The 10,314-nt window shown below is 54.2% G+C and overlaps 2 protein-coding genes across 3 annotated transcripts; both read right to left on the reverse strand.

Moving 5' to 3' along the window:
* Positions 1–1,601: 1,601 nt before the first annotated feature.
* Positions 1,602–3,859, reverse strand: FAM89B (family with sequence similarity 89 member B). Its single transcript, XM_025915457.2, has 2 exons — positions 2,826–3,859; positions 1,602–2,430 (listed from the first exon to the last, which is right to left on the reverse strand). Exons 1-2 carry the CDS (start codon positions 3,123–3,125, stop codon positions 2,152–2,154), a joined length of 579 nt encoding a protein of 192 aa, XP_025771242.1. The 5' UTR covers positions 3,126–3,859; the 3' UTR covers positions 1,602–2,151.
* A 137-nt stretch (positions 3,860–3,996) lies between these two features.
* On the reverse strand, positions 3,997–5,373 carry ZNRD2 (zinc ribbon domain containing 2). Of its 2 annotated transcripts, XM_025915668.2 has the most exons (4): positions 5,243–5,373; positions 4,995–5,146; positions 4,781–4,865; positions 3,997–4,375 (listed from the first exon to the last, which is right to left on the reverse strand). In XM_025915668.2, the coding sequence occupies exons 1-4, from the start codon at positions 5,259–5,261 to the stop codon at positions 4,032–4,034; spliced, it is 600 nt and encodes a 199-aa protein (XP_025771453.1). In that variant the 5' UTR covers positions 5,262–5,373; the 3' UTR covers positions 3,997–4,031. The 2 variants fall into 2 exon arrangements, with proteins under 2 accessions (XP_025771453.1, XP_086533049.1); XM_086676923.1 differs by having other exon boundaries at positions 4,995–5,276.
* Between the last annotated feature and the right edge of the window lie 4,941 nt (positions 5,374–10,314).

Consider the following 10,314-nt stretch of genomic DNA (forward strand, 5'->3'; position numbering starts at 1 on the left):
TCAGTTTCTACCTCTGTTAAGTAGGGATAATTATAGTTCTGCCCCTTACACGGTCACTGAGAATATGAAACCCTGGGAAGCGTTTAGTACGGAGACTGGCTGATTTTCTGAGGTCTTATTAAATGGAATCCGCTACCTGGGGCACCTGCGTGGCTCAGTCGGTTCAAAGTCCGACTCTTGGTTTCAACTCAGTCCCGATCTCATGGTTTGTGAGTTCGAGTTCCGTGTCTGGCTCTGCACTGGCAGCATGGAGCCTGCTTGGGATTCTCTCTCACTCTCTCTCTTCCTCCCCTCCCCTGCTCACACTGCCGCTGGCTCTCTCAAAATAAATAAACTTAAAACAAATAAATGGAACCCGTTATCACAGACTGGAAAGTGTGTGTGTGCACGCACAAATGAGTTTACTCTCCCTGCCCTAAGAAGCCTGCCCCAGGCATCAACCGCCCTGTTCACACCTAGATTAGAACCCTTATCGCCTACCTGCATGGTAATGAGCACCTGCAGGTATCAGGCCGAGTTAGAGAACTGTCAGTCTCCTCCCCTCCCTGCCAGCCCTCTGCAAGGCTTGTGAATGGACTGCAGGCTGGTGCTTAGTAAACACTCGGTTTGAACAGGATAACTGATCTGCCAGGAGTGCCTGCCTTTGTGTCCAGGAGGCAAGGGACCGTACAGCAGGGTGTGGGGGTGAGCAGCCTGTAAACCTAAGCTGTGCAATTTCGAGGTCCTCTGTTTTTCATCTCAGGAAGTTATGGGGGTGTTATGTGTGTGCCTGGAGGTCTGAGCACCCACCGTACCCAATTGTGTAGGCTTCCTCCAGCGAGCCTGACACCTGGGTTTGGGTTTGGCTCCCAGACCCAGCAGTGCAGTCTCGGTTTCTTCTGTAAGAGAAAGCCCTTGACATATAACTCTAAAGGTTCCAAGTGCGACGGGGGGGGGGGGGGGGGGGGGGGGGGGGGGGGGCTAGGCAGCCTGTAAGCGCGGGATGGGAGTATCTGGCACCCAGTCGCCCCTCATCAAAGCTGGGTCTTATGCACGGAAGCCCCGGGGCCCTGCCCCCAGCTCCCCTCCAGGGCTTGTGTGGCCTCTACGGAGGCCTGGGCCAACGCAACTTCACCCCATTCGGCTTCTGCAGCTGTTTCCTTCCACCCAAAGAGCACTCACTAACTCCCAGGCCCTTCCTGGAGGCGTCTTCCCCTCTCCTGCCGAGGGGCCCCTAGGCCCGCTGGCTCAGGCCCACCCATTTCCTGTGCCGCCCCAACTCCGCCCCCACTCGGGGTGGAAAGTTTCTCTCAAGATAGGCGGCTCCTTCTCCTTCCTTCCCAGCCGGCCAGGAAGGACCAAAGCGAGGCGGGGGGGAGAGGGGCTGGACTCCTAGATGTCCGGCCAGAGAGGGGAAGTTCCTCGCCAGCCGTCGCAGAACCGCGGGACCAGCTTGGCCAGCTCCCCAACCCCGTCGGTGGAAGGAGGTTTCGCATTCCATCACCGGCCAGCCCTTCTTCCACTCGGGGGTCTTGGGCGCCATCTGCCGGCGAAGCGCGGGGCCGCACTTGCCAGAAACACCGCTATCTTCCAGCCGCAGAGCCAGGCAGTCAGAACACAAGAACGCTGAGAGAGTATTTATTTACCTCCGTGCCCAGGAGTCTGGCCCCTAAACTTAAATATCCAGCATGGAGCCTCGGCCCTCCTGGCCGTGGGTGGGTGTAGGAATGGGGATGCCCTGGTCTAGAGCAGTGGAACCCAGGGACCAGAGGTGGGATGCCCCTGAGCCAGCAGCTGCCAGCAGCAGCAAAAGGTGAAAAGGCGATGGGAACCAGGCACTCATCCCAATCCCAGAGACGCTAAGGGGAGTGCCAGATGCTTTGGGCCCCACCACCAGACTGAAGGTTGGCCAAGCTGGGGTGCACACGTGTGGCAGAAGTGTGGAGGTCCAGTGCCACGGGCAAAGGCTGTAGGCCAGGTGCCTGCCCCAGTGCCAGCTAACCAGAGTCAGGAGAGAGAGGGTTGGCAATTTTGCCTCTGAGGGGCCCAAGCCTTGCCTTCCTATCAAGTGAGGTGGTATGGGGGAAAGCAGGCACTAGAAGTCTGAGTACTTGCTACGGGTGAGTTTCTGAGCCTTTTGCATGGGTGCATATTCCCCCCACCCCCAGCTCTTCAGAGGCTGATGTGGAAGGCGTCCTGCAGCCACTGGTCACGGGCATTGTGTGTCTGGGGCACAGTGAGGGGTGGCGGGTCCGGGGGCAGGCTGGCATCAGGAGGTTCATCATCATCAGATAGGCCAGCATCGGGTGGATAGGAGCTGTCTGAATGCAGGGAGGATGACAGGTCCTGGCACAGGCTCAAGTCTTGGCACAGGTGTTTATAGTCTTGGATTGACTCGTACAAGCCCCACAGCTGGCACAGCAGGGACATGTCCAGCTGCCGCAGCCCCACCTGCAAAAGACTGAGGGTGGGCTGGGGTTGGGGTCCAGGCCACCCTCGGCCCTAGCCAATCTTCCTGCACCTTTCTAAGCACAAAGTTTTGTGGACATCAGATGCCACCTGCAAGCTATGAATCTAGGCAAGTCACTGACCCTCATCTGTAAAATGGGGATAACATTTATCTAGCAGGATGGAATGAAATAACACGAGTAAAGCTCTTAAAAATACATGGTAACTAGTGCCATAAACAGTAACTATAATTATTGTTACCATATCCCCTCTGACCCAACTAGTTTGAGACGCAAGCTATGCGTTCCCCGTTCCGTGCCTCTGCCCTCCGCCCCGCCCCGGCCCCTCACGCTCAGTGGCAGACCCCCGCCCAGTAAGTCCGGGGCCCAGCTACTCACCATCTCCTTGCGCAGCGCTGCTAGTGCGGAGTCGAGATTGACAGGACGACGCGGACCGGGGGGACCGGCGGCGGGTCCCGCGCTGGTGGCGCCCGAAGCGTAGCGGGGCCCATCTGGGACGCGGGCGGCGCGGCTCAGCTCGTCGTGGATGCGGCTGCGCTGGCTGTAGACGCGCTCCAGCTCCCGCCACGAGCCCCCGCTTGCGTTGAGGAGACCGCTGAGGCCGCGCGGCAGCGGAGGGAGCCCGGCTAGGGCGCAGCCAGCGCCACCCGGCGCCTCGGCCGAGGGCAGCCCATTCATGGCCCGGCCGACGCGGACCCCGCTGCGGCCTGCTTCCCTTCAACGCTGCGCCCGGGCCGCCGCCCGCAGGCCCCGCACCGCGCGGCCCAGCCGGCCGAGCCCAGCCGCCGCCCGCAGGCCGCGCTTTGTTCCTTCCCCGACTCCTCCGACTCCGCCCCTGCCCCACCCCCTTCGCACGGGCGGGGCCTCCCTTAAAAGGGCTATGGTGGTGGGACCACATCTCGAAAAGCTGAGAAAACGGAATGGGGCATGCACTGAACAGGAGCCAGAAAAGGGGTGGGGGTGACCAAAAGCGGCGCACGCGGTTCCTTCGTGGTTCTTTTTTGCTCCCCCCACAACAATGTGTTTAATCATTCTGCCCAATTATAACTCCCAAGGGAAAGGATCCAAAACGAGGGGGCTGGGGCGGTCGGGAGACTTGGATAAGTCCATACTTGGTCCCTGACGTCCTGTCAAGTGTCTGAGTACCTGGGCTGGGCATGAGGTGGGTCAGGATGATGGTACCAGAATACTCCGGGGAAGGAGAAGATGCCAAAGGGGCCTGGAACCCCCAAATGTCACTGGAGGATGGGAAATGAGCACTGGATGGCTGAGGAGGCTGCAGGGGTGCGGAGAGGACCACCCCTCTTCCTTCGGCTTTTGAAGAGGCTTTGGCCTCCTCCTCAGAAAGTAAGTATCACATAGTCCTCTCCCTCTTCCCTCATTCTGGGCGGGGAAACCAAGCAGAGACAAGCCCAACGAATCTCTCAGGGCATCAGGAAGAGCCTGGTAGTAGTAGGGTAAGAGGCCAAAGGCAGGGAAAAGGCTCACGGAGCCGGGGCTGGCATGCAACTCAGAACCAAGAAAAGAACAAACCACACGAGAGGACAGCTGTTTTTCTAGAGGGTTTTTCTCAGGAGGGGCCTCTTAGTGTCGAAGCTGCCGCAGGCTGCGCAGAGCCTCAGCACAAGCTCGGATTAGGCTACACAGCTGGATGCTAGTCTCCAGGGAGGTGCTAGAGCCCAGCTCAGCTGAGGCCCAGGTCAGCTTCTGCAGGAGGGCCTCCTGTGTGCAGGCCAGGACGTCTGCATTTGGAGGCCCAGCAGGAGGGGGTGGCCCCTGGGCTGCCTTGAGCCCTGCTGCAGCTCCCTCACAGTGCTCTGGACGGGGTACTGGGGGCTGAGGGGCTGGCCGGGAGCCCAAGGGGAGCTCCGAGGCAGAGGCAAGCTGGTGTTCCCGAGCTTGGGAGAGGGCAGCCTGGGCGTTCAGAGCTAAAAAAAGGAGAAAGTGGGTGAAATGGTCAGGGCGCCTGTCCCCTCTCGGCCCTGAGCCACCTCCTTACTCTTTACTGCTCTGCTCTTTCTACGCTTGAGATGTTTTTCCTAACCCCTCTATTAGGTAACACATCCATTTTCTTCTTTGTGTCGAAGTTATTTGTGCCCTTGATTCATCTCTCCCATCAGGACCGTGCCCGATGGAGCTCAGACTCTTCACAGTGTCTGGCACAAAGTAGGTGTTTAGTGCTCTCACTGAACGAATGGTCCTTTCTAGAGCCGAAAGGAGAAAGCACCTTACCTCCGCCCCACCCGCAGACTCCACTGTCACCTCCCAAACCTACTGTTCCGGGGCTTCTATTAGCACGCATCTTCTCCACCAAGCACACTCGACCCCCTCACCCGGATTATCTTTATCCACGTCTGAGTCGAGCTCCTGACAAGCCACGCAGTAGATTTTCCGCTGTTTGTCTTGGAGGAGGATCGTCTAGAAGCAGAGAGTACGGGGGCAGGGGTGAGACGCAAGGCCATGGAATCCAGGGGGGAGAGTTGAGGAAGGGCCGTTGAGGCCTGGTCCGCGGCCCCATCCCCGATCCCACGTCCCGAGTCTCCTCACCCCGCAGTCCGCGCACGTCTCGCCCAGCATGCGGTAACCACGCAGCAGGTAGTCGCCCATGAGTCTGGAGATGCGATCCTGTCGCTCCCGTCGCGCTTGCAGAACCTTCGTCTCCGCTTCGGTTGGGGGCTCCCAGGAGAAATCGTCGACTTCTGGCGGAAGAGAGTCACAAGAGACAGAGAGGTCTTGCCCGAGCGGGTTGCCTCCTATATCCCGCAACCACAGGCCCCCGCAGCCCAAGTCCTCACCAGCGCCGTTCAGGGCCATGTTGCCGTTGTCGCCACTAGGCTCACCGGAAGTGACGTACAAGCAGCGCGCTTTCCACCCGGCTCCGCCCCCTTCACGCCCTCCTAGGATGAGGGCGGAAACGGCACCCCTCAGACGTCAACATGCCAGGAGTGGGGCGTGGCTGCTGCCGGCGACGCTGGCCTGCTGGCGAGCCCCGCGTCCGGAACCGGGTCTGCGAACTTTGGGCTGGCGGGGCCGCAGGAGGGGAGTCCCCGGGGTAACGCCGCTCGGGTCGCAGGACCGGAAAGTGGTGGGTGTGCGGGGTCGCCTGTCTTACCCGTCGCAGATGAAGAAGACCACTTGGCTGGTGAAATCCCCGCTGGCCTCCACCTGCCCTAGGGCTTCCCTTTCCGCACCGGTCGCACCGGCAGGCCGGGCAGTGTCGTCTAGTGGCCCCCTGCGCGCGCGTCGAGCCTCCTCGGGCCTCAGTACTTCTCACTTCAGAAGGCAGGCCAGGCGGGGATCGGTCTCCCTTTCTATTCCTTTCAGCCTGTTTCAAGACACTCCCACCCCTTTCTGCCTGTTCGGAGTCCCGATCTGCCGACCCCTTAGCCCCAAGGCCTGGGACTGATGCAAAGTCCGCCCCTGACTCACCTCTTTCTTTCTTTCTTTCTTTCTTTCTTTCTTTCTTTCTTTCTTTCTTTCTTTCTTTCTTTCTTTCTTTCTTTCTCCTTTCTCTCTCTCTCTCTCTTTCTCTCTTCCTCTCTTTCTTTCTTTCTTTCCTCTTTTCTTTCTCTCTCTCTCTCTCTCTCCTTTCTTTCTTCTTTTCTTTCTCTCTCTTTCTTTCTTTCTTTCTTTCTTTCTTTCTTTCCTCTCTTTCTTCTTTCTTTCCTCTCTCTCTCTCTTTCTTCTTTCTTTCCTCTCTCTCTCTTCTTTCTTTCTTTCCTCTCTCTCTCTCTTTCTTCTTTCTTTCTTCTTTTCTCTCTCTCTTTCTTCCTTTCTTCTTTTCTCTCTCTCTCTCTCTTTTCTTTCTTTCCTCTCTCTCTCTTTCTTCTTTCTTTCTTTTCTTTCTTTCTTTCCTCTCTCTCTTTCTTCTTTCTTTCTTTCTCTCTCTCTCTCTTCTTCTTTCTTTCTTTCTTTCTTTCTTTCTTTCTTTCTTTCTTTCTTTCCTTTCTTTCTTTCTTTCTTTCTTTCTTTCTTTCTTTCTTTCTTTCTTTCTTTCTTTCTTCCTCTCTCTCTCTCTTTCTTTCTTTCTTTTGACTCATGCAATGACCGCCCCTAACTTTTCTTTTTCTTTCTCTTTCTTTTCTTTTCTTTTCTTTTTTTCTTTCGACTAATGCAAAGTCCGCCCCTAACCTACCTTCCTTCCTTCCTTTTTGTCTTTCCTTCTCTTCTTTTTAAAGTTTAAGCCCTCAGTAGGGCGCCTGGGTGGTTCAGTCGATTAAGCGTGGGACTGACTTCAGCTCAGGTCATGATCTCACAGTTCATGGGTTCCCACCCCACATCGGGCTCTGTGCTGACAGCTCAGAGTCTGGAGCCTGCTTGAAATTCTGTGTCTCCCTCTCTGCCCCTTCCCCTTTCCCCCTCGGTCTCTCTCTCAAAAATAAACAAACATTGGGGCGCCTGGGTGGCGCAGTCGGTTAAGCGTCCGACTTCAGCCAGGTCACGATCTCGCGGTCCGTGAGTTCGAGCCCCGCGTCAGGTTCTGGGCTGATGGCTCGGAGCCTGGAGCCTGTTTCCGATTCTGTGTCTCCCTCTCTCGCTGCCCCTCCCCTGTTCATGCTCTGTCTCTCTCTGTCCCAAAAATAAATAAATAAACGTTGAAAAAAATTTTTTAAAAAAAATAAACATTAAATTAAAAAAAAAAAAAAAAATGGGGCGCCTGGGTGGCGCAGTCGGTTAAGCGTCCGACTTCAGCCAGGTCACGATCTCGCGGTCCGTGAGTTCGAGCCCCGCGTCAGGCTCTGGGCTGATGGCTCGGAGCCTGGAGCCTGTTTCTGATTCTGTGTCTCCCTCTCTCGCTGCCCCTCCCCCGTTCATGCTCTGTCTCTCTCTGTCCCAAAAATAAATAAATAAACGTTGAAAAAAAAATTAAAAAAAAAATAAACAAACATTAAATTAAAAAAAAAAAATGGGGCGCCTGGGTGGCGCAGTCGGTTAAGCGTCCGACTTCAGCCAGGTCACGATCTCGCGGTCCGTGAGTTCGAGCCCCGCGTCAGGCTCTGGGCTGATGGCTCGGAGCCTGGAGCCTGTTTCCGATTCTGTGTCTCCCTCTCTCTCTGCCCCTCCCTAGTTCATGCTCTGTCTCTCTCTGTCCCAAAAATAAATAAAAAAAACGTTGGAAAAAAAATAAAAAAAAAATAAACATTAAAAAAAGTGTAAGCCCTCAAAACGCTGGCTGACTGAGAAGTGCTGTGCTGGGCAGGCACCAGAGCTGGTCCAGCTGCTGCGGAGAGGTTCCCGCTGGATGGTGAGGCTGAGGGACCTAATAGTTATGACTGTAATATTCTTTTTTAGGTAGGTCTCTGTTAAAAGTACTAGTGCTCCCTGAACATTGGTCTTGATTTTTCCCTCTCTTCTGTGTTCTTTTTCTTTATACATTCTCTCCTTTATTAGATTTAGAGAAGCCAGACGGGGCAGGCAGTGGTCCCCAGAGGTGCAGCCCGAAGTGCCTTAAGGCTGTACCCCAGGGCAGAGGAGAAGGAGCTAGGATTTAGACCCCCATCATCTAATCGGCAACTTCCTTCTTTGGCTACACAGCACATGCTTCTGCAATCTTACCTGGAGATCGAGTGCCCTCCTTTTGGCCCCATCTTCTTTCTACATAGACTCCCCGGAACTGCCATTTTCTGACCCTTGCTGCCTCCTGCTTACTTGGAGAGCTCTGTGCCCCTCTTCACTCTCTCCATTTACCAGCAGGCTTCTGGGCATTAGTGCTCTTGACTCGCAGGCTGACCCGAAGTCAGTTCAGCCAAGCTGACTGGTGGAACTCTCGAACTCTAACCTGTATGCACAGACCCTCCAGGTCCATACCGCTTCAGCTCCCAGCCCCATCCTAAACTCACCTCATCAGCATGGCCAGGATCCCCTCAACAGCTTATTCTTCCTGGAGCCAACTAAGATCCTGACATTCATCCTCCCGTTCCCTCCCTTTAGTTTACTCCTCATGACAGCCTTATCCGGAAGGTACTACTGTTATCCCCATTCTACAGAACAGGAAACAATAATGCTTTGAAAATTTTTTATAACATTTATTCATTTTTGAGACACAGAGGGAGCATGAGTGGGGGGAGGGGCAGAGAAAGAGAGAGACACAGAATCTGAAGCAGGCTCCAGGCTCGGAGCTGTCAGCACAGAGCCTGACGTGGGAATTGAGCCCACAAACCATAAGATCGTGACCTGAACCGAAGTTGGATGCTCAACTGACTGAGCCACCCAAGCGCCCCAACAATAATGCTTTTAAGACCTATATCAGGGTGCACCTGGGTGGCTCAGGCGGTTAAGCGTCCGACTTTGGCTCAGGTCATGATCTCACACTTGGTGAGTTCAAGCCCCACGTCGGGCTCTGTGCTGACAGCTCCGAGCTTGGAGCCTGCTTCGGATTCTGTGTCTCCCTCCCTCTCTGCCCCTCCCCTGCTCCCACTTTGTCTTCCTCTCCCTCTCAAAAGTAAACAAACATTAACAAAAAGACACAAATCAAGTCATATCGCTCTTTTGCTCAAAATCCTCCGGCATCTCCCCATCATACCTAGACAAAAATCCAAAGTCTCGCCTATGGTCTCCAAGTTCCTATGAATTTGGCTCCCGGCCCACTTCCTCTCTTCCCACTCTCCCTGCGAGCCCGCTCTCCCATTACTCAAGGGGATTCTCATCACCTCTCTCTCCTCAGAGCCCGTCCCTGCCTCCAGTTGTGCAGGAGGGTAGACAAGGCACAGGTCGGGCATCAGGTGGGCCTGGCTTTGGTCCTGGATCCGCCGCTTACTGCCTCTGCCACCAGCAGTAATTCCCTTCGCTTGTCTGGACTTCCAGCTCCTCATCTGTGAAACTGGGTCAGTTACACCTCCTTGGCAGGGTGTCCGTGGGGATTTGGTGAGATGTGAGGAGAGAGGTGGTAGGAGACAGTTGTCGCCCAGCCTCTCACACGAATGCAGGTTTCGTGAGCAGAGACACTACCTTTATTCTGAACTGTCTTTCCCAGGATGTTTGTATAGTCAACAGCCTTGGACAACAGAGATAGCGGCTCCCTCTAGAGCAAAGGGCGGACATACTTACTGCCCGTTATGAAATCCCTGGGCGGCCCAAGCTCAGGGTTCTTCTACTGTGACACAACTGGCCCTGTGTGTGGGCATCCATATGATGGATGAGACCTGCACTGGTGAGACCTGAGGGTAAGGGGAAGTGACAAGTATTCTCGTGTTCATAACACGTGCTGTGCTGTAATGAAGTCCTTTATATCTCTGGCCCAGAAGTCTCATGTCTTCTGCCAGTATCCCTGAAATTGTGTCACCTTCTTTATTTGAAAGTAGGGTGAAATGAGAGACCCTATGGCATACAGGTGTGCTGTTTCGAAGGGACACACGCACCCCCATGTTTATAGCAGCACGATCAACAACAGCCAAAGTATGGAAAGAGCCCAAATGTCCATCGATGGATGAATGGATAAAGATGTGGTATATCTATACAAGGGAGTATTACTTGGCAATCAAAGAGAATGAAATCTTGCCATTTGCAACTACGTGGATGGAACTGGAGGGTATTATGCTAAGGGAAATTAGTCAGAGAAAGACAAATATATGACTTCACTCATATGAGGACTTTAAGAGACAAAACAGATGAACATCAAGGAAGGGAAACACAAATAATATGAAAGCAGGGAGGGGGACAAAACAGAAGAGACTCATAAATACGGAGAACAAACAGAGGATTGCTGGAGGGGTTGTGGGAGGCGGGGATGGGCTAAATGGGCCAGGGGCACTAAGGAATCGACTCCTGAAATCATTGTTGCCCTACATGCTAACTAATTTGGATGTAAATTTTTTAAAAATATAAAATTTAAAAAAATAAATAAATATCATAAATTGCAAAAAAAAAA

This window comes from Puma concolor, chromosome D1 (genome assembly GCF_028749965.1).
Source record: "Puma concolor isolate L17-30 chromosome D1, mPumCon1.1.hap2, whole genome shotgun sequence".
NCBI lineage: Eukaryota > Metazoa > Chordata > Mammalia > Carnivora > Felidae > Puma > Puma concolor.